The following is a 24,179-nucleotide window of genomic DNA, read 5'->3' on the forward strand; positions in this document are numbered from 1 at the left end:
GGCTCACGTTGGAAGTCTGGGAGGTTCAATAAAAATACCTGTCTGCTCTAAACGGAAGTATGCACTGCAGTGGATGACTCCTGACAGTGGGGGGAGCCTGGACAGTAGTACACCCTAACTAGATAGGCAGTTACGTATACCCATTTGATCTCCCCAACCAAAGCAGTCAGTATCTCTGGGGGGGGGGGGAGAGACACTTTTTGGAAGGAGCATATAGAGTTTGGATTAAAATTTATGTCAGTCAGAAGTATCATTTTTGGACCCAACCAGCAGAGGTAAACTTGGCCCTACCTCAAGTTTGCATATCTGGATCAACTAAAATTTAACAATCATATTAGGACTATGTGAAAACAAATACAAGATAAACCATGGTGTTGAAAATTAAAAAATTGGGGTTAAACAGTTTATACGTTCTAAATGGTGGTCACTAGACTGCTGTGGGGAGAAGTCCCATGACCACCACCTTCAAAGTTTTGCTGTTGTAAGCCAGGTGTCATTATTTTACTGGTCCTGTGCTATTGCCACAATAGGCGAAAAGCAGCTTTCCTATTTCATTTTGCATTGGATGATAGGAACCACTTAGAATTTTGTAAGTCCTCTGTAGTCAGTAAAACAAAGGGTAGACCATGGCAAGAAAGCCTTGGAAAATTACTACCTCTGGGCCGAGGCTCTGGGTCATTTGTCATGTGACTAACCATCCATCCAGGAACGAATGAGCTTGATTGTATTAGTGTTCTTCCCAAAGCCTTGCTGTTTATTTCCGAAGGTAATTTATAACAGCTCAACAAGGGAAGGCGTGAAATGGGCTGCAAAAGTCATAAATCTATTCTGTCTCCCCACCCCCTTCAGAAATTATGCACACTTGATACTTGGAAGGACTGTACTAGAGATCCATATTTATGGTTCTTGGTGCCCCAAATAGGCAAATCTGTAATTGAATAACATCATGAGCAATTATTAGTTATAAACAAGGATGTCCGTTCACTTCTCACCCTAGGGGCCTGCCCAAGTAGCTGTACTGAAGCAACATCTTGTGCTCCTTCTGCCCAGTCCGCTGATCAAGAGGAACTCCACTGTGGGGAATTCTGGAAGGGGGAGGGAATACCTCGCCAGCATTACCATCTGATTATTAGCTCATAGTACCATAACAAAAAAGGGAAGAACTTGGTTGAATAACCTTTTTGACAAATGTATGTCTCTTGACGTTCTGAATCTTTTTGTTCATGCCTTACATGAAGAGTAAGTGAATTATTAAGGCTTGGCCGAGAAAGGAAAGTCTCCCCATAAATAACTGGTCAAAATTCTCTAAAATAATAGTCATATACTTTTATTAGTCAAACGCACATAAAAAAATCAAAATTTTCAAACTACAGGAAAATTCTTCAATTGTCTCTTTCCTCTCCTTAACATAGTTCTATTACTTCACAGAAAATGTTCTCTTATCTCTCCAGGATGAACATCTTTAACAAACAGTAAAGTAGGAAGGGAACAAGATCTGAAGAACAAAGATCACAAGTGGATGTTATAAAAATTCTTCCCCACCTTTAGTTTTCTTTCAAGTTCTTCTACTGTAAAAGTTTAAACACCTGACTCATTAATACTACCTATATTTCTACCCTTGTACCTTACCATCTATATATTCCCTACATGATCCAAAAGTTTCAGAAACAATTCTAGACTCCAAGTCATTCTTTTCCACATTACAAGTAATTTTTCTATTTCCTATCTCTTCCCAAGTCCTTGGGGAGTGTTGACTCTCCTTGACATTGTTGACTTTCCCGTTTAGACATTGTTTATTGAACTGTCTATGAAGCTACATTGCCATATATTAATAATGTTTTAGGGATTTAGAGATTCAGTAGATGGAAAAACATGTTGGTAAGTTTAAGTTTGAGAGTACTTTAGAGTGTTTTTAAAATCCCTGGCCAGATCAGCACGTTTTTCAGGAGTAACAAGATACAGATCACTTCTTTGTTACTGTTATCTTGACTTTGTGGAAGTAGATTCAAAGCAGGACAATTAACAACTAACAAAAAATAAGTAAAAGAATTGTTTTCAATATTGTACGACTTGTGAAAACAAATAAACAAATCCTGGGCAAATACAAGGTGGTCAGAGGATATGAAGATAGCTAGAACCTTGCTAGTTTGCTAAGGCTGAAGATCTCTAATTCTCAGGAAAATATCTAGAAAGATTTTAAGGTCTCTACTCATTTTTTAAAATTAAAATTCTCAAAAAATATTAAAATTCTTCCTGGAGAGGCAGAGGCATATGGCAGCCAACAGACATGCTACCTAGGGAAGGGGCCAGTATGTTGGGACTGCAGTAGGGAAAACTGTGAGATGGACACGGAGGTTACCAGAAAGGAAAGGCGTTCTCAAATATTTCCAATAAGAAAGCCCTACTCCCAGAGGAGCCCTACCTCCAGGAATCTTGTCCTGGAGTCCTGGGGACTGAGAAATGGAGAAATGCTCAGCTAATATGTCTCCTGTGGTAACCCTCTGGCTGGGTTGCTTACACCCTCCCTCTCAGGGTTCCTGAGAAAAGACAGAGAAGGACTGATGATATGTTTATTCCTGGAGTCTTGGTGGCATTTGAGTTGTAGCACAGACATTTCTTTGCAGTCTTAGTTTTATTATTTTTATTTTTTAAAATCAAATTTTGTATTTAAGTATAATCTTCATTGCAAAAAAAATTAATCACTTACCAGTAAACTTACTTAGCTTTGCTTCCCAAGCTTCAAGACAAACTGATACTCCACCAAGTTGTGTCAAGAAATCCCATGATTTTGAATTCTCCTTGACATTGTGAACCCCCAGAGGTGTAACTCTAACTAGTAAATGTGAAATTTGGACACCAGGAAAAACATCATCTTATACCAGTATGTATGAGAGACAACTGTTGTGGCTGTTCAGGAAAAGGCAAAATATTTGGAAAGACTGTAAGACTCAGATATGAAAAGAATTATTCAAACTGCTGCCAGTGATAGAAGCTGTATGATACAGCCTTTTTTTTTTTTTGCCTTTTTTTTTAAATGAGGAAACAAGTCATTTTTAAAACAAGTATATAGCTTTTTTTTTAATATAAATGGAAAGTACATATATAGTAATACTGGAAATAAACATCTTCAACTCTGGGCTCTTTTCAAAAGACACAAGATTATTTAACAGGTACAAGATGCACAGATAAATCACATCACACCTTATAATGCTAAATAGCAGACAACTTAAATTCATAATGAACAATGACTGTTTTTCAGTAGCTCGAAATTCTGGTCATTAACTCCATAATTCTTATGAGTAGAAAAAGAAAAAGCTAATCATGTACCTTAATATTGTCATTTCTGTATTACTCAAAAATATAAACAACCATGAAGAAATAATGGAGTCTCATGTTTATCACAAGTATAAATACCAAGTTATCAGGCATAACTAATGTATGAAACCTGTATTTTAGAATGTTTCACAAACACAGCTCCAACATTTCTCTTTGGTTCAGAAAATGTAAGAGGTAGGTTCAAATAAAGTGTGTCCATCATGTCACTGGACTTGCACTAAAATGTTGGCAATTTATAACAGAAATCACTAGAAATCAAACGTGTTTGGGAACTAAAAAAGCTACAGAATAACTCAACTAATAAACATCTAAGCCCTAATTACACAAATCAAAACAAGATGGTTGACGACAAAAATGTTTTAGTAAAATAAAAATATGCTATCAATATTATAAATTTCCTATATCATAGCATGTTCCCAAAACTTGGAGCAAGGGAGACCATGAACATGTTCATGAGCATATAAGTATATGCTTATAACTTGGACCTTTCATTTGAACGTAGGTACCTAATACATAATATCAACACATACTACTATTGAAATGCACTAACCTCCTAGGTGTGTGCTGCCCAAATTGAGAACTGCAGGTTCAAACAAATTCAACAGTGGGGGGCAATGAAAATGTCATCCACCCATGATCAACCTACTTCATGTAATTAAGAAATGTCAGATTACCAAGTATGCTCCCTAGGAGCCTTCCTGATTAAAACAGAATCTGATTCAAGGAGGAAACAAAGGACAAAGTAAAGAAGCTCTGAAGAAGCTGATAGAAGTAGAAGGGTTTTGTTTCCTGGTGCTTTTCAAAGCAAAGACAGAATAAGTAGGATCTTTCAAATAGGTTGCCTTGCATTGATAGTTTGACAATCAGTGTGCCATTCCAGGAACCAAAAACAGGGCAAGGAAAATGGTAAAGGGTAGACTGAAATAAATATCATCTCATCACTCCTTAAAAATATAAATGGACTAGAGTATTTGCATGGCTGGAATTTTGGCACTTAAGTTCATTCTCATTCAGCTTTAAGGAAGATAAGGATACAAGCCCTCTACTTATTTGGTTGCTGTAAGATAGGAAGTCTATAAAGACACTCAAAAAATATGTAAAACAACTCAAGTTTCAAGTTTTTATGATCATTTTGTTTTTTTAGAAAAAGACATTGAAGTATTAAGGAACTGGCATACACTTGAACCACCCAAAATAAAGATTAATGATTTATAATTACCACACAAAACAAATTTAATTTGAGCAATACATTTTTCAGATTTAGGACTCAGGGCAGATTTGTAGAAAGGTACTATCAAGAAAAGATAAAATACAATTTTTATGGCCTTTTCAAAATTGTATGACCTTATCAAAACTATGATTTTTGACATTTCTGTATATATAAAATTGAGCCCAAATGTTTGAAGTAATCATTGATACGCTCTTCCTTTTTGCGTGTGAGAAATATATGACTTCTTTTGCCATAGACTTGTAATTCTAAGAAAAAGTCATTCCAGAGTTGTTGAAAATTTCAATAATCATGCTAAAGCAAAAAATTCAACATGTCATTTCTGGGTTACTCCTAAAGTTTGCTTCATTTTTTCATAAGCCACATAACTGATGCCCACAGCAGGGAGAACCTTCATGAAGTTTGGAGTGATGCCTCTGTAAAGACCTGGTATTCCTTCTTTGGAAATTATTTGTTGAAAGAGGCCAACCATGTTCATTGGTTTGTTTCCTTCTATCATGGCTAGAAAAAGAAAAAGGAAAAGAAACCAGGCAAATTTAATATTTAGGCATGTTTTGTTATTACTACCATAAATTATTATGATTCAGAATGACATTAGAGAATACAATGAAAGGATAATATTTATTCCAAGCAGCCTAAGAAAGTACCCCTTTATATAATTCTCCTTGCAGGGCACCTAAGAGCGAGTTCCATAATTATAATAACAACGATAAAACAGTTATTTGTTGAGTGACTACTATGTATTAGATACTGGGTTAATTACATACCAATCCTACAAGGCTTATACCCATTTTATAAATGAGGAATTGGGAGTCTTAGAAAGATGGAGAAACTTGGCCAAGTACACTTAGCCAGTAAGTGGGAGAGCTGAGAGCAGAATCTTTCTGATTCCAAAGTTCCTACAAGGCTTATACCCATTTTATAAAGAGGAATTGGGAGTCTTAGAAAGATGGAGAAACTTGGCCAAGTACACTTAGCCAGTAAGTGGGAGAGCTGAGAGCAGAATCTTTCTGATTCCAAAGTTCCACCACCCTGCATGGCCACCACCACCCCTCCTCATCAACCACGTGCTGAAAAGAGAGTAGTTCAATCGAGGGGAACACTTTGTGGAGCTTACAAAAATGTAGAGTCCCTGGGCTGTGAATATGACCTCAAGAGGCAAAAAAGGGAGGATGGGACAGCTGCCACAACAAAGACAAAGGTGGGAACATGCATGTGCCACAGGGACACTACTAATGTCAAAGTGGTTATTGCACAGGGGGTACCCAGCGGCAGGAGGCGGGCAAGGCAGGGCTCTGGGGAAATGGACAGGGGGCGAAAATATAAAGTGGGGCCAGATGACGACAGGCTTTGAAATTCCCACTACGAACTTTTAGAATTTATTCTGAGGACACTGGAGAGTCACAAAGATTTCTGAACAGGAATAAAACAATCAGACGTTGACTTTAAAAATGACAGATCTGTCGGCCATGAGGGGATGGGGACTGAAATGTAGTTGGCAGACGGCAGGGAGGACTTGCCAGGTGACGCTTTCAATCAGACAGCCTGGGTTTGAAGTCTAGCTCCACTATTCACCAAATGTATAACCTAATGGAAGTCACTTAATCTCCTTCTGCCCCAGTTACTCATCTGTAAAATGCAATCCCGAAGATGGCTGTGGTAGTTAAATGAGAGGATACATATAAAATATTTAGTTACTACTTTGCATTTTTCTCTCCAGCCATATGATCTCCCAGCACCTCAAATGGTCCCCGTTTCTCCTGCCTCAGTGCCCTCACATATGCTTTTCCTCAGGCTAGAATGCTCTTCCTTTCCCAACCCGCCCACCGTTGCCCAGCTAACTCCCACCTGTCTTCCCAGGCTGAGCTTAACAACAATGTTCTCTGGTTCCCAAGTAAGGCTAGAGCTTCTTGCTCTGTGCTCCCCTAACAAAGGGGAGGTGGCTTACTTGGTGTTGACCGTGTGTCTTCTCCGCTCAACAATGGCAAGGCCCACAACTGACTTGTGGACTGCTCTAACCTTAGCATCTGGCAGTTTCCAGAGCCTGACCACGGCTCTGCAAGTATTTGTTAATTAACGAGTGAAAGCTTGGTTGGGGGGTGGCGAGGGAGGTTGGTACTTCAAAGAGAGACTGGGGACAGAGCTGTGGATACCCAGGGGACACTATTTAAAGAAATGATAGTGGGTGAGACTGGCCAGCAAAAGAGCCAAAAAGAAAAGAAAGGAACAGGCTACATACTTTAAATAGCAATAAAAGCCAGCAAATCTTAAAAGAATAATCAATGAACTGGCAGAGGGCCAGGAAGACTCAGTATAATCAAAGTCAAGAAAGGGGCGCCTGGCACAAGCATCCGTCTGTTAAACATCCAACTCTTGATTTTGGCTCAGGTCATGATCTCAGGGTGTTGAGACCAAGCCCCCCTCAGGCTCAGCACTGGGTGTGGAGCCTAATTGAGACTCTCTCTCTACCGCCCTCTCTAAAGCAAACACAAAAGCCAAGGCAGAGAACAATGGCACAATGAGGAAGGATCATAGTTCAGCAGTTGTAGGGTCCAATAATAATAAATAATTCCAGCCACCATTTACAAGAATTTGCCAAAGGCCAGGTGCTTTACATATATTGCTGCTAATTCTCACAACACTGCAGTTTTCATTTCCATTTACAGATGAGAAAATGAAAATCCAAAGTGGTTTGGGGCAAGAATCTAAACCCAACCCAATCCATCTAGATACTAAAGCTTACATACTCTTAAAACATGTACTGTCGATATGGGCAAAAAAAAAAAGATCTCAGTTTAGGCATAAAGCACAGATATGCAAACAGTACATGCGCAGTGTATCTGTGGTATTAAAGTTTCATGAAGGGACACCTGGGCAGCTCAGTCAGTTAAGCAGTGGACTCTTGGTTTTGGCTCAGGTCACGGTCTCAGGGTCATGAGATGGAGCCCCATGTCAGGCTCCCTCCTCAGTGCAGCCTGCTTGGGTTTCTCTCTCCTTCTCCCTCTGTTCCTCCTCCCCTTCCCGCCTCTGTCTAAAATAAATAAATAAATGAACCTTTAAAAACAAAACAAAACTCACCTTGAGCCTGCATGCGTGTTCTCACCAAAGCCAAGGGGTAGCTAGCCAGCTGACCACAGGTGCTGGATAAGGCACCGCATCCCAGCAAGACCATGACTCCAGGGTTTACAGAGTCTTTGGCATAATTATCCAGCCAATGGGCCTTCAAGAGCTGCCAGAGTAACAGAAAAGAAGAAAATCAGTGCTTGCACTCAGCACAAACATTTTCACAGTCACTCTTGTCCTTACAAGAGACAGGCCACACTTCTGCAAGATCAAGTGGCACATTCCCAGGAGCACCAGCCACTGTAGGAGGCAGCAGCTCTGCAGAGACAGGGAAGGGAAGCCACTGGGGATTCAGACCATGTGAGGTTTGCACTGGTTGCTCATTTTCTTCCAAACAAATGTCAAGATCAACAGCACTCCAAATACAGTATCTCAAGAACATTTCCTGTAGTATTAATAAAAACAATATAATTCTACTAATTGCATCTAATTTTGTACTTTACACATATGTTATTTCATTTAGTCCTTTCTCCGAGGTGGAGTTATTCTTACAATTTTAGAAATGAGAAAAATGAGTCTCAGGGCAATTTTTTTAACAAGGGTGCAGAATCAAGGGTACTGATCCCCAGGCTATGCCTTTCCCCCTATTATCCTACATCCATGTATTTTCATTAGAAGGCAATTGAAAGTAATTGTATAAAATACATATGCTAATCTAATTTTTAAATATACAATATTTTAAGTATAAGAATCTAGGCTAATATGTAAGGGAAATTATTGTTATGGTAGCACAAGCATAGTAATATACTACCTAAAGCAATCTACGAATTCAATGCAATTCAATTCCCTACCTACTCAAATCCCCATGGCATTTTTTGAAGAAAAAGAGAAAACGCCCTAAAATTCATATGGAATTTCAAGGGACCCCAATAAACCAAATAATCTTGGAAAAAAAGAATAAACTTGGAGGCTTCATACTCCCTGATCTTAATAGACACTACAAAGTAACAGTAATCAGATAATGTGGCACTGCCATAAAGACAGACATACAGACCAATAGGACAAAATAGAGTCCATAAATAAATTCTTAAATACATGGCCAAATGATCGTCAACAAGGATGCCAAGACTACACGCTGGAGAAAGAACAGTCTCTGCAACAAACGATGTGGAGAAAATTGAATATCCACATGCAAAAGAATAAAGTTGAAGCTTTACCTTATACCATGTACAGAAATTAACTCAAAATGGGTTAAAGAAAAAAAAAATGGGTTAAAGACCTAAACATAACACCTAATACTATAAAACTTCCAGAAGAAAACATGGGATAAAAGCCTCAGGGCACTGAATTTGGCAATGATTTCTTAGATAGGACATCAAAAGCAGAGGAAACAAAAGCAAAAATAAATAAATGAACTCCACCCAACTTAAAAACTTCTGTGCAGCAAAGGAAACAATCAGCAGGGTGAAGGGCAATCTATGGAATCAGAGAATATATTTGCAAACCACACATATGATTATGGGTTTTTAACCAAAACATATTTATAGAACTCCAATAACTCAACAATTTTTAAAAAAAACAATTAAAAATGGGCAAAAGCAACAGATATATGAAAAGATGCTCAACATTGCTAATCATCAGGGAAATGCAAATCAAAACCATAATGAGATATCACCTTACCTATACTGAAATGACTAGGATCAAAAAAGATAAGAAATAGGGGCACCTGGGTGGCTCAGGGGGAAAGTACCTGACACTTGATTTGGCTTAGGTCATGGTCTCAGGATCGTAAGATCAAGCTGTGCATCGGGCTTCATGCTAGGTGGGGAACCTGCTTAAGATTCTTTCTCTCCCTCCCCTTTTCCCCCTCTGCCCACGACCCCCCTAGAGCTCACTCTAAAAAAAAAAAAAAAAAAGAAAGAAAGAAAGAAACACTGTTGGCAGGGATGTGGCACAAAAGGAACCTTCATGCGCTGTTGTAGGAGTATAAATTGATATGGCCACTGTGGAAAACAGTACAGAGGCCTGTCAAAAAATTAAAAGGTAGAACTACCGTACAATCCAGCAATTCCACTATTGGGTATTTACCCAGAGAAAATGAAAACACAAATTAATACCCTTATGTTTACTGTAGCATTATTTACAATAGCTAAGACACGAAAGCAACCTAAGTGTCCATAGACAGATGAATGGATAAAGAAGATATGATGTGTGTTCATGCATGTGCACGTGTGCATGTGCATACACAAACAATGGAATATTATTCGGCCATAAAAAAGAATAAGATCTTGCCATTTGCAACAGTGTGAATGGACCTAGAGAGTATTATGAGGGTATTAAGTGAAGTAAGTCAGAGAAAGACACATACAATATGATTTCATTTACATGTGGAATCTAAAAAATGAACAAACAAAACAAAAAAAGTAGAAACAAATTCTTAAATACAGACGGTTGTCAGACGGGGGTGGGGGGCTGGGGAGGCAGAGACAGGCAAAATGGGTGAAGGGTAGTGAAAGGTAAATGCTTAAGTCATAGAATGAGTCAGTCACAGGGGTGAAGGGTACAGCAGAGGGGATAGAGTCAATGGCATTGTAATTATGCTGTATGGTGACAGATGGGAGCTATACTTGTGGTGAGCACAGCATAACGTATCGTCGAGTTGCCGAATCACTATGTTGTGCACCTAAAACTAATGCAACCTGTGTCAGCTGTATTTCAACAAAGAAAATTGGCAAAAAAAAAATTGGCAAAAAATGTTGGTAGACATTTCTCCAAAAAAGATGTATAAATGGACAACAAGCATATGAAAAGATGCTCAACCTCACACATTATCAGAGAAATGCAAATACAAACCATAATGAGACATTGCCTCACATCTGTTAGGATGGCCACTATTAAAAACAACAACAAACTATCAAGTGTTAGCAAGGATGTAATTAGAAGTCTTTTTTTTTTTTTTGTAATTAGAATTCTTATGTACTACTTGTAGGAATGAAATCGGGTACAGCTACTACATAAACCAGTTTGACAGTTCCTCAAAGAGCTCAACACAGATTTACCATAGGATTCAGCAATTCTACACCTTAGTATACACCCAAAGGAACTGAAAGCAGAGACCTGACCAGATACTCGTATCCAGTAGTATTTACTGCAGTATTATCCACAAAAGCCAGAAACTAGAAACAATCGAAGTATCCACCAACAGATGAACAGATAAACAAAATGTGGTATATACATACAATGGGATATTATTCAGCCAACAAAAATGAAGTTCTGACACATGCTACAACATGGATGAACTTTGAAAACTTTATTCTAAATGAAATAAGCCAGACAAAAAAGGAAAATATTGTATGATTCTACTTGCATGAAATAACTAGAATGGATGAATTCACAGAGACAGAAAGAAGATCAGAGGTTACCAGGGGCTGGGGGAAAGGGAGAGTGGAGAATTATTTTACAACAGTTATAGAGTTTATGTTAGGGATCATGAAAAAAGTACTGGAAATAGTGAACTGTACTCTTAAAAATGGTTAAAATGGCAAATTTTATGTTACATACATGCAGAAGGCAGACGCTCAACCACTGAGCCAGTGTCCCTGAATTGTACACTTCAAATGAATGACATGTATGGTATGTAAATTTTATCCTAATAAAACTGTTTAGAAAAAAATGGTAAAGTCCCCTAAGAAAACGTGTGACACATTCCATGCCCCGCCTTCCCCCGCTCAGCCATAGGCTTACTTCTATCACAGCACAACTACCCAACACTGCTTCAGAGGTTTCTTGTCTCTCCCTGACCAAAACTTCAGTTTTTTAAAGGCAAAAACCGAGACTGTCAGATTCATAAATTATTAAATGGTTTAAATGGCAGAGCTGGTCCAAGATTTGTGGTCTGAGCCATCTTTTCAGTACTGGGGATGAATCTGTGCCAGCCACATAGTCTCTTGGCTTTATTGATGTCAGATTTTAACAAATCAAAGAAAATGTGCCCTCTTTGCTTATTTCCTCTCCCCTCAAAAAAATCCCTAGGACCATCTTCTAAGATAAACAATTTTATTTTTTTGGTGTGTAGGGAGCCAGATATGTATCAGGGGTCAATGCTGGTGGACGGAAGTTTGAGGAAAGAGTCCGGGAGAGAAGTAAATTGTAATGCAAATTTGACAAAGCATAGGACAGCCCTACAGAATCTCTCGCCCATCAGGGTTTCCCCGTGTTGGGCTGGGCCTTCATCTCACTGCCTGGCTCAGTGTGGGCACAGGGCTCTCCATGCAGGGCCTGTGGCAAGGCAGCTCTCTGCTAAGTGGAACAATTATATGTGAACGTGAGTTTGTGCTCTTCATTAATAAAAGTAATTTGCAGGGAAATCTGATACAAAGGCGACCACAAGCATATGGAGTCCCATGTTCAAGGTACTTGGCAAAAAAAAAAAAAAAAAAAAGATCAAGTAACACACTCCTGAATCCACTTTTAGTCACAAACTATTTCCTGGTATATATGTACTTCTTTACATAAGGTCAAATCCTAACAATAAGAACTATTTAACTACATTTTCAGATTCAAAAGACTGCTACAAACTTACCTCGTAGACAGCAAGATCTATGCCTGCATAAGGTATGATGCCTAGTAAGTTGGGGACATAGCCTTTGTAAAAAGCTCCCATGCCTTCATGTTTCAAAATCTTCTTGGCACAATCAAATATTCCAGAATATTGCCTAGTTTTGCCTATAGCCAGCCTGGTCTTCACAACCTAGTTATAAAAGAATGTAATGAAATATTATCATTCATATTCATCCTGACATCATGGAATTCAAAGGAAGTAATTTTACAGAGAACAAATACCTAGCACATGTTGTCTCTCAAATGAATGCCCAATTTGTTGATCTGTCATCCCTCACGTATTATGTCTATTGAAGGGCTAAGAGCAGAGCCAAGAAGACTTATTTATTGTAAAGAGGATCTGAATGAGGGCAGAGGAAATAGAAAATAATTTACAGATGTCTTAAAATTGACTGGTGGCCAATGAGATATGGGAGGTGAGGGAAATGGTAGCATACAGGATGGTCCCAGGTGTCTAGCTTGGAACACAGGAGTGGGGAGGGAAGGCGATGCTACTAACCGAGATGGAGGATGTAAGAAGATGACATGAATTCAGTTAGAATAGTTCTTGAAGGGTGTGAGGAATAACATGAGCAATCATATTAAGAAGCTGACCAGGAAAGCTATATTAATAGGCATACCACAGAGGTGAAAATTAAGGGTATATTTTGCTTAGATCTTTTTAGTTGTTGAAAGCCCTTTGCCGTATCAATAAAGGTAGCCAAATCTACAGTATCATTTTTGCTCTAAAGCAAGAGTTGGTCAACTTCTCCTGCAAAGACCAGGAGTCTTTTAGTCTTTGCAAGCCTAAAATCTCAGGTCTGTTGCATATTTTTTTCATTTTCTTAACCAACTTTTAAAATGTATAAAACCATTCTTAGCTCAAGGGCTTTACAAAGTACTTCCCAGGCACGTGGTTTGCCTACCTATGCTATAATGGTAGGATGTCTAGTTAGGACTGCCATCAACTCATCATATTTATTATTGAATTTGGCACAGTAACTCTTTGAAGAGGAATGGGTGTTAAAATTCCCATCAACACTGTGGCAGCCAGCCTCCAAGTGGGCCCCCAACTATCCCTGCCTCCTGGTGTTCTCACAGTGTGTAGTGCCCTCCCATGCCCTCCCACAGGTGGTCTGTATGACCAACAAAATACAGCAGAAATGACAAAAGATTGCAGCTTCCATCTTGAGTACTGGCTAACACACATTCATTCTCTCTCCCTCTCTCTCTTTCATATCACCAAGTTGGGGAAAACAGCTATTACGTTGTAGGGGCACTCAGAGAGCCTAGGGAGAGGCCCTGGTGGTAAGGACTTGACATCTCTAGCTGTAATCGCCAGCGAGGCCCAGTAACAAACACATGAGTGAACTTGGGACGCAGACTTGTCTCCAGCTGAACACTGCAGTGACTGCAGCCCTGACCTGCACCTTGACTCTAAGCTCAAAGAAACCCTGAGCCAGGAGCACCCCATTAAGCTACTCCCAGATTCCTGACCCACAGAAACCCTGAGATAATAAATGCTGGTGTTAAACTGCTAACCTGGGGATAACTTGCTGCCCAGAAATAGCTAATGACACAAACACCACCAATACAGTCAGATTTCACAATGGTACTTACCTCCATAGGATAAATAATAGTCTGTGCAGTCGCTCCAGCCAGGGAACCAGAAACAAATCTCTTAAAGGTTCCTACTTTTTGTCCTTCCTCAGTAAGCAACTTCTTGTACTGTATAAATACATTTAAAAATGTATATTAATACCTGTTAGAGACTGAATCATGTCTCCTCCTCCCAATCATGTTGAAGCTGTAACCCCTCCCCACCAACTGTGGTGATACTTGGAGATGGGGCCTGTAGGAGATTATCAGGGTTAGATGAGGTCCTAAGGGTGGGGCCCTTGAAAGGATTAGTGTCCTTAAAACAGGCACCAGAGAGTTTTTTCTCCCCTCCTTTCCTTTCTCTCTTTCTTTTTTTTAAAGATTTTATTTGTTTATTCATGAGAGACACACAGAGAGAGGCAGAGACATAGGCAGAGGGAGAAGCAGGCTCCCTGTGGAGAGCCCGATGCGGGACTCAATCCTACGACCCTGGGATCATGACCTGAGCCCAAGGCAGACACTCAACCACTGAGCCACCCAGGTGCCCTTCTCTTCCCCTTTCTGTACACTCATGCACTAAAGAAAGACCATATGAGCACACACAGCAAGAGGGTAGCCACGTGCAAGCTTGGAAGAGGGCCCTCATCAGAAACCAAATTGGTCAGAACCTGGGTCTTGGATCTTCCAGCTCCAGGACTATGGGAAATTCAATTCTGTTGTTTATTTAAAGATTTCACATATTTATTTGACAGAGAGAGAGAGAGCACAAACAGGGAGAAGCAGGCTCCCTGCTACCGTGGGGCTCAATCTCAGGACCCTGGGGCTATGACCTTTATGACCTGAGTCGAAGGTAGACACCTCACTGTCTGAGCCACCCAGGCACCCCGAAGTTCTGTTGTTTAAATAACCAATATGGTATTTTGTTATGGCAGCCTGAGCTAAGTAAATACCAAAATACAAATCAGCTCTTAGTAACCAATTAATTGATAATATGATGATGTTTTTCCAACTGCATACACTGCATTAGCAATACATGGCAGAAAAGCAAGGCTCAGATGCTAAAACATTTAGTTCACTGGAAAGCGGTCTTCAAGTTAGATTTCCACAGAACACAGATGTTCCAAAGATGGGGCCCAGTTGTTCCTTTGCTAAAACACAATAATAGTATTCTTTCCCAGAAAATACAGGGTTAGGGGATGCCTGGGTGGCTCAGCAGTTTAGTGCCTGCCTTTGGCCTAGGGCATGATCCTGGAGTCCTGGGATCGAGTCCCACATTGGGCTCCCTGCACGGAGCCTGCTTCTCCCTCTGCCTGTGTCTCTGCCTCTCTCTCTGTGTCTCTCATGAATAAATAAATAAAATCTTAAAAAAAAAAAAAAAAGAAAAGAAAAAAGAAAATACAGGGTTGGTAAAGTGTTCACAATTTTTGGATGTTTTCCTCATAGTTTTTCCTTTTTTAAGATGTTTATTTTCCCCAGTATAAAGTAAGTGATAGATATTAACAAAACAACTGAGAAAGACATTTCTGCAGGTGACAGTCACACTACCACGTCAACCCGAGAGCCCACCTGGCCCACCAGTACTAACGCAACCAACAGAGCCGATCAGGCCAAAGGTAAAATCTGATCCCAATGCAGTCAAAGTAACTGCAGATCACGATGGAAATAGGACGGGCTGTGGAGTCAGGCAGATCCGGGCTGGAACCCCAGGAACCTGTGGCCCTGAGCAAGTTCGTGAACATGTTCCCTCATCTGTGATAATAGGACCTTTTCTCACATGGTTGCCAAAAGGATTAAATAAGCTAATACATATAATACAGCATAGTGCTGAGCCCATGGCAAACGTTCAGGAAAAGTCATTACTATCACCACTCTCTTCTACAACTTGGAAAGAAAGGCCCTGACCAAACACAGACTGTGGACATAAACCAGGCAAACCAGATTCCTTGTTTTAGAAAGGTGACAGTGGGTCTACGGAGGTAATTAACCACTGACCTCGGAGGGAGAAGTGGACAAACGAAGAAAGAGAAATGGGAGGCTAACTGAGCTCTCAGAGCCACCCTGAAATCCTCTTGTCTATCCTTTTCTCTTCCATTTGTTGTAACACCTAATTCAGTGTTTCCGTTCTCTTCCAGCTGCCAATACCACTTCCTCCCTCATTCTCAGGAAATGTCCTTTCTTGGGAACACAGGGAAGAACAGAGGCCACCAAGCAAGAATATTCCTGCCCACCTTCCACAGAATTATCTACATGTACGTATATCTTTTTTCCCAAAATGACATAAGCAGAGTGAGTCCTCTGTGCCATCAAAGCCACTCCTTCCCAGGGAGGAGCACTGGTCATAGCACTCGTGTCTCCCCAGCCCTTCCACCCCCACACATACCTCCTGTGAACACCTGCTGCATTCATCAGCCTCTCCTGTACTTTTAACTTGCATCTATTGTGTTGACATGCTTCCTTCAGCAACGGGCACATTAAAGTAAAACATATCAAAACCTTCCCTGGGCCCACCATCTTTCTTATCTATCACTCTTCCTCATTTCCTTTCCTTCTCTTTATTCAAGTCAAGCTCCCCAAAAATGTGTCTACACTGGACAATTCTGGTCACCGCTGGGTGTACTTTCACTCATTTCAGAATGGTTCCTCATCTCTTCACTTCCCTGGATCCTTACACCAAGATCTCCTATCTGTGGGTTGCTCAATCCTAAAAGATACTTTTCTTAGTGTGTGTACCACTGTGTAGCCTTCCCGTAACCCTTTTGCATCCTCTCACTTCTAGGCCACCAGTCTCTGCACTGCCTCCTGTGTCTCGGGCTGTTCCTTCTCAGTCTCCTCTACAAAGGGCTCCTTCTACTTCTCCCCGGGCATATTCCCAGAATTCTTCTGTTCTGTAAGTCTTCCTCAGTGATCCATTCCAACGACTTCAACTCAAAAACCACTTCTCCATCAGAGATCAAAAGTCCTACTGGACCGCTAACTTTTCATGTTGCAGAGATGCCCCAAACTCTGCATGGCCAAAATGGAACCAGTCATTTTACCCCAGAACCTATTCCTCTTCTTGTAGTCTCCATGTGTGTAGTTGCCCAAATTAGGACCCAGAGTATCATCCTTGATTCCTCTTTTCTTTCTCATCTCCATGTCCACTCAGTCAGTGAGTCCTGGCAATTCTATTTCCAAAATATTTTTCAGTTCATTTCCTTCTTCTCCAGTTTCTCTAGCCACCACCTACCCTGGTGCTCATCTTTCTTACCTGGGTGACAGAAATATTTCCTGAAATAGTCTCCCTGCCTCCAGTCTGGCCTTGCTGTCCTCTAATACATTCTCCATTTCTTCCTAAGTTGATATTGATATTAATGTGATATTAAATGTAATAATATGTAAATAAAATGTGAATAGTATGATATTAAACGTAAATATACTCATTTCACTTCCCTACAGAAGATGCTTCAATAGCCCCTTCACCCTCTTCTGGATAAAATCAAGACTCCTATTACACTTGGCTTCTGTCTACCTGTCCAGCCTGCTTTCATCATTTTCTTCCCAGAAACACACTCCACTGCACTGGAACCAAATGAACCACCTTCAACCACCTTTCCTTAATGAATGATGCTCGCCTGTGCCTATATTTCTGTTCACATGCTACTGCTGATGCTTCTGCTCAAAATACACACTTTCCTCTTCACCTGAGTGGACCTGAGATTCAGGCAGGCTTATTAGGCTCAAAGTCCACATCTGGCACTTCTGTGTTTTCACTCATTCAGTGAGGATCCACTGGCACTAGACTAAGTGTTGAGAATGCAGACCTGAAAACAAATGTTGCCTAACAAAGCTCAATCTTGTTAAGGGAGAGATAAGTACTACGATCAACCAGTGTGACAGTGTTCAACAGAGGACAACAAAAAGACCTGTAACAATGAAGGTTTCTTGGAGAATGTTCGCCACTATCTGTCATTCGCCAACCTGAGTGAGTCAAGTCTTCGTAGGATGTCCACCCCTATCTGAAATTTGCTTCAACAAACACTCACAGAGCACTTATCACAACGCCAGGTTCCAAGTGCTACAGTCCATGGAGAAGTAGCCAAGCCCCTGCCCTCATGGAGCTTTCATTCTAAATTCAGTTCAACTCATTCAAAATGAGTAAGCAAAAATCCTGTATTTCTTTTAAGAGTTGCTATGAAAAGAATACAGAAGTCTTTTTAAAATAAACAATTTGAAATTGAGAATTCTAAAATTTGTTCATTAGGAATCTGAATTTATGTAATCTAATCTCCTGTCAAAGAAATTCCTCCTGGAGTATAAGTGGAAAATTATTATATAGTAAAACAAGAACCCCAAAAGAACTATGTGTTCATTGCTACTGAATCAGTTTTTTTTTTTTAAAAAAAAGATTTATTTATTCATAAGAGACAGAGAGAGAGAAAGAGGGAGAGGCAGAGACATAGGCAGAATGACTCTCCTGCGGGGAGCTTGATGTAGGACTTGATCCCAGATCCCAGGATCACACCCTGAGCCAAAGGCAGACACTCAACCACTGAACCACCCAGGTGCCCCACACTGAATCAGTTTATTAACTCCACAAGTGACAATTACCTGTTCATACACCCAGAACTTAATAGCTGTCTCAGGAGCAATTTTAATGACATTTGTACCGTTTCCTCTCCAAAGGGAGCGGATACCTCCTTCTTTCACCATCTGTTGAAAGCCACCATATATGTTCATTTTGCCTGATTTTGAACCATGGACCTAAAAATAAAAGCAAAATAATATGAAACATTGGTGGCATGTTACTGCTACTATTTCTAAAGTAACTGTACAATCCACCCTCTTTAATACTATTTATTACTGTAAGAAGATGTATTTAAAATAGAATATAGAAAGTTCAGATAATGCATAATGATAGGAACAATTATTAGAGGCCATTTTAGAGGCCTGACTCTAAATCTAAAACTAAAAAACAAACAAACAAAAAACCCCAGTATCCTCAGCATGGGAAAGAAGACAGAAAGGACATAATCTAAATTAAAATTATTATGAACAACATTCATAACATGAACCAAATTATGTATTAGGCTATAGAACACCCCTTGGAATGCAAACAAGTTCACTTTAAGAAAACTTTTTAAAATATGCTGCAGGTAATATACTATCTTTCCCCCTTAAGAAGTAATACAAAGATGAAATATAAAGAGGCCTGAAAATAATTTTGTATTATGTATATCAGAGCCGTAGACTCTGGAATGCACATAGCCTGGCAAGAAAAGTAAAAATTATACCTTCTATGGATTACTTCAAAGCCTCTCTAGGCAATAAATTCATGAAGACATGAATGCCTCGCCCCGTCAATACTTGGTTTAGATAACAGAAGTGATCGCTGTTTAAATACACTACACCTTATAACGGCCTCTATATAAAAAATCAGTAAATCTAACAAGCCAAAACAAGTAAAGAAATCAGCTCTTCTTATTGTTTTGGCTTACACAAAATAAGTGACTACTGTAAAAAATAGAAAAACAAGATGTAAGAGGCTGACAATTGAAGGTCAGCCATGTGGGCAATATGTGGTTGATCCGCAATAAAGACTTGGGTGAACTTTCTTGGCTGGCTTGCAACACTGTGCATATTGTCACACATCAATGCCAGGAAAGGAGCACATCATGACTTTACAGGGGTTAGACAACAAAAGCTCTGCATTTCATACTTTACAGGACTTGGACTTATATGCTTTCTTTGGCTGATTTTAATCTGTATCTTTGCCCTGTAATAAGCCACAACCAAGAGTGTGCTTTAAGAGTCTTACTGAATTATTGAACCTGAAGGTTGTTTTGAAAAACCCCCCTCATTCACCGCACAGAACTTTCAAGAAATAAAGTCCAGAGATACCCATTTTCTTTTAAGTAAGCTTCACAATAAAATATGATAAAGGAAAAGAGGAATGCTTATTCAAGCTCAAAGTCAACTTACTATCATCCTTAAAGAAAAACACAAGCACTGATTCCTTCTTCTTTTTCTTTAAAGGACTATTTTTACCCCTACATGTATTTTGAGATTTAGGTATATTCTGAATGGCTGTTAGCTTAAAATATTGTCAGAAATCTTTTTATATTATATGTAAACTAAGGATGAGTACTAAAAAAGTATGGACCATAGGTATGACACAACACAACTTTTAAAACTATTTTCTAAGCAACTACTATATTCCAGTAGGGTGTTCCAGTGTATTAGGCATTTGCACATGCTTTATCATTTAATTCTTACAATCAGCCTTGTTAGCTATTCTTTTTTTTTTTTTTTTTTTTGTTAGCTATTCTTAATCCCACTCTAGAATAAAGGAAAATGAGATCTCAGGAGTTTCATGCAGTGTGAGAACTACAAGCTCTACAAAGATACAGTATTCCTCATCTAATTTGTTGTAAAGGAAAAGCCAATTACTTATCTGAGCCTCAGGTTCTCCACCAATAATGTGAGGATAAAATACCATTGCTATGAGGACTAAATGGGTTACCATAATGAGGACCAAATGAATAGCAATTCCTTTCCTTTCTCTCTCTCCACTCAGATCAGACCACATTGCTAGTAAATAGCAAAGCCAGTCTATAAATCCAGATCTTTTTTGCTCACCTCATCTTTAGAAACACTTTAAAAATTACATCCATGTTTCAAGGGTCAAAACTTTAGAAATATCTCACTTTTGAGAATGTATATAAAACAAAAGGAAAATATTATCATTTTCTACAATAATGGGTAGATTTTTTTCCTCACTAAACATTTGAAAAGTCATGGAATGCCAGAGATTAAAAGTCCATCACACACTTGTACCCACAATTTAAGCTTTGGTGAAATACACATATGGACCAGAATCAGGGCTAAGAGCAATAAAATAGAGATTTCACACCTTTTTTTTTTTTTAAAGGTATGAAAGAATATTATGGAGAAATTTTAAAACTTCCTTTTCAAAGCACTACATTTCTCATTGTTTTAGAATTATGTAGGAGAAACACAAGATCATAAAGTTCACCTGCATCATGACTTTCAGACGATCCAAAGGGGCAGTGCTTGTTCGAGAGACAGCACCAGCAATACCTCCTGCCAAAAGTTGCCTCCACCACTGTCCAGACTTCTTTTCATCTTCCGTGAATTCATCCGGAATAGTTAAACTATCTCCTATGTCAATACCCTGTTAAGATGGAAAAAAGATCCCCATTCTCCTTCAATTAAAAAAAGATCACTGCAGAAGGTTTGTTTTGGAGAAGAATCGTGTTATTTTACAGTGAAGATCAACTTCATTCCTTCATTCCTCATTCCAATTTGAGCATGTAGATGATTTTAAATAGCTTCATCACACTAAATGAAGTGCAGAATCAGTTCACAATAAATGAAAGTTAACAGTACATTACAAATTTACAAAACCAACAATTACAACAACTTTCTTTCTTAATAGATTAAGTAAGAGTAACTTTTCTCCTCTTGGTCTAAGTCAGAATGAAAGGTCAGCCTTTTTGGCAGATGTGAATCCTTTTTAGCTACAGAAAGAAATGAGTTTTGTCAATTCTTCAAAGATACTCCCTTTATCTCAAAATTCTATCCATGTTATTCTTTATACCATGCTATGTGCTTTAGACCTGTAAATAAAAATTAGATTAATGCTTTATAAGTGAAAACCTCAAAACTCATTTCCTATGTAGATTGCTTATAAATATTTTTACAGACTTGTCATTTAAACTATGCAACAGATTCTTTATAAATTTTAGCCAACAGGGAGGTACTGTTTAAAAATAATCCTTCCTCCAATCTACTCTATAAACATTACCGCAGATTATAAATATAAATATAATATATATTATAAATACAATATATATTATAAATATGCAGATAAATGGGAGTTCTAGAATGATAGTATGTTTACAACTTTATTATCTAAATGATTCTGCTGTAAAAGATTTTATAAGTAGGAGTACAGGGGTAAGAGGCTATGCTATAGTAGTAACCCCCTCTTTCTTTATTTCAGTATCAAAAAAATGAATACATGATTATAGCTTCAACTGTCAACAATTATCTCCAAAAGTATAGTAAAAGTCTGATTATGTAAATACAAACTGACATAGATAGAAAATATATCTAGGTAACTGAACTACTAATATAGTATATTATTCTATACTCAGAGAAGAGGCATTAATCACCAGAATTTTATAATATTCTATTTAAGTTTGGCATTGTTACTAGCAGCAATGTGAACCCTAGGCTTCATTTGTTATGTGTAAAATTTATTGAAATCCATGAATAAACATAGCAGACAAGCCCACTAGGAAAATTAAAATTCCCTCCAAGAGTTCCATTGGTTTCAGGAGCAGATTGCACAATAAACTGACCTTCATTTATACTAACATATGTTAGCAAAGTATTAATGAAATTTCATTAAAATTTGAAAGTTTTGAGAAATACAAATAGGGGTGAATTGCTAAACAAAAGAGCCAAAATTGTTTTAACCTTCAATAATTATAAGTACCCTTATCCAAGAGACAAATCTAGAGAGTTGATAAAATAAGCAAAAATTTCAGAAGTCATCTCTGGCCATCATTAATGGCCAAGGAAATAGAATCTCAGCAATCATGATGTGCTGAGATTACTTAAGCAATGTAGTATCTATAAAAAGTAAAAACCTATGACTTTCACACTTCTCTTGGCAAAATACTTAAATGCAATAAAAGCTAGGCAGCTCATTTTCATAAGATTTTTAGAAGTGTATGATGAGTATTGTTGTACTCCTCCAACTATTGAACATGACAAAAATGGGTACCGCATTTGCAATATTTATGTAGCCTCAGGGTTTTAAGGTGTTGCTTTTTTTTTTTAAGGTATTCTGAATATACACCTAACAGAATAAGCAGAACTCTACAAGCTACGGAGCCCTGGGAATTGGGCACCCCGGCCCAGAAGCCTTAGAGTATTCTCGTGTGATAAATAACTATGGCTTACAACTAAGTGTAATGTAATACATATGGCATACTTACAGTAGAACGTTTCCAGAAACGGATAATTTCCTCAATGTCTGTAGCAGGATTTAGTAAGAAATAGTCCCTCCATTCATTCCAGTCTATTGTCATTGTCCCATCAGTATCAATACTGAAAATTAAAAGAAGCTAATTAAAAAACAAGATAAATCTTATAAAAGTAAAACATTATTGGCCATTTTGCAAAATGACAGTTTCTTTTCCAACTCAACGTTCTTATCAGAAGATCCCAATTCACAATAAGAGGTTGTTAGAAATGGCAGCAAGCTTTTAATGTTGTTAGATAGCTTTAATCATTTACATGAAGAAGAACCCCAAAGTCACAGAGAGCTCTCACTAAAGACTACTTTTGGGACTGTGTCAAACTCTAATCAATGAGCTATCAAACAGTCAAGCTGGGAGATTGAATACTGAGAGTTAGTAATATGAATGGATTTATGATCCATTTTTTTCTTGCATTGGCTCACAAAGCCATTTCTTAACGTTCTAACATTTGGATGTGATTTTGGAATATACTCAAAATATTCTATCAGTTTCCTTCTCCAACTTCTTCAAAGCTAATAAAATTAGCAGTGATTATTTTAAAAAAAAATCTAACCTGGTTACTGAGTCCTTTGAGTCTTAAGAAATCCTAGTACCTCATCTTCAACATTTAACATTAATGTATTATAATAGCCTTAGATAATAGCTTAGAAACAAGCGTTAACATTTTGCTTGTTTTACAAGTTCTTGGCAGTGTGCTATTTGTCCAGTTTTTTCCCAAGTCCAACTCTGAACTGGGCCAGGACCTTGTTTTGTTCACTCTCCATACCCAGGACCTAAAGTGGCTAGCACAAAGAAGATGCTCATTTATTTGCTGAATTAATGACTGTCTCTGAAAAAAAGTTTAGATGACTCCTATAAACCTTATATTTATTCAATCATTATTGAATCTTTATGTATCTTTATGTAATCTTTATGTAGATAAAGCTGGCATAAAGATGGCAGTCAAATCAAATGTAATTTTCAGGTATTAATACTATCATGTTCTCTAGTGCCAATTTTAATTTTGGTCTGCATATGTGAAATTACACAGACTTTAATTTGTTCTCAGCACATGGGTGTTAACATTTCCCATGAGGATCCTAGTTACTACTAGGTCTATAACATTATTCTGGGTTGCAATATTTATAGCTCTGTTTTTATCAGTATTTTCTATTCTAATGCAATTATTTATCATCTGACCCTACCCCTCAACCTCCCATACATGCAGTCATGAGTATCCTCCACAAGGCAGGGATTTTTTATGGATTTGTTCACTGAGATGACCCAAGTGTTTAGAACAGTGCCTGGAAGAGACAATGTTTACT

At 38.5% G+C, this 24,179-nt stretch overlaps 1 protein-coding gene across 1 annotated transcript in view; it reads right to left on the minus strand.

The window, feature by feature from the left end:
- Positions 1-4,442: 4,442 nt before the first annotated feature.
- The window catches only part of SLC25A24 (solute carrier family 25 member 24), a 46,531-nt gene continuing 26,794 nt past the window's right edge, over positions 4,443-24,179 (minus strand). Inside the window, exons 4-10 of the mRNA XM_055340853.1 lie at positions 22,831-22,942; positions 20,838-20,996; positions 18,413-18,565; positions 13,847-13,954; positions 12,210-12,377; positions 7,643-7,793; positions 4,443-5,065 (exon numbers count right to left, since the gene is read on the minus strand). Coding sequence (XP_055196828.1) covers positions 4,881-5,065; positions 7,643-7,793; positions 12,210-12,377; positions 13,847-13,954; positions 18,413-18,565; positions 20,838-20,996; positions 22,831-22,942 — 1,036 coding nt within the window. The 3' untranslated portion in view covers positions 4,443-4,880. The remainder of the gene's footprint in view (positions 5,066-7,642; positions 7,794-12,209; positions 12,378-13,846; positions 13,955-18,412; positions 18,566-20,837; positions 20,997-22,830; positions 22,943-24,179) is intronic.

This window comes from Nyctereutes procyonoides, unplaced genomic scaffold, assembly GCF_905146905.1.
Source record: "Nyctereutes procyonoides isolate TBG_1078 unplaced genomic scaffold, NYPRO_anot_genome, whole genome shotgun sequence".
Lineage (NCBI taxonomy): Eukaryota > Metazoa > Chordata > Mammalia > Carnivora > Canidae > Nyctereutes > Nyctereutes procyonoides.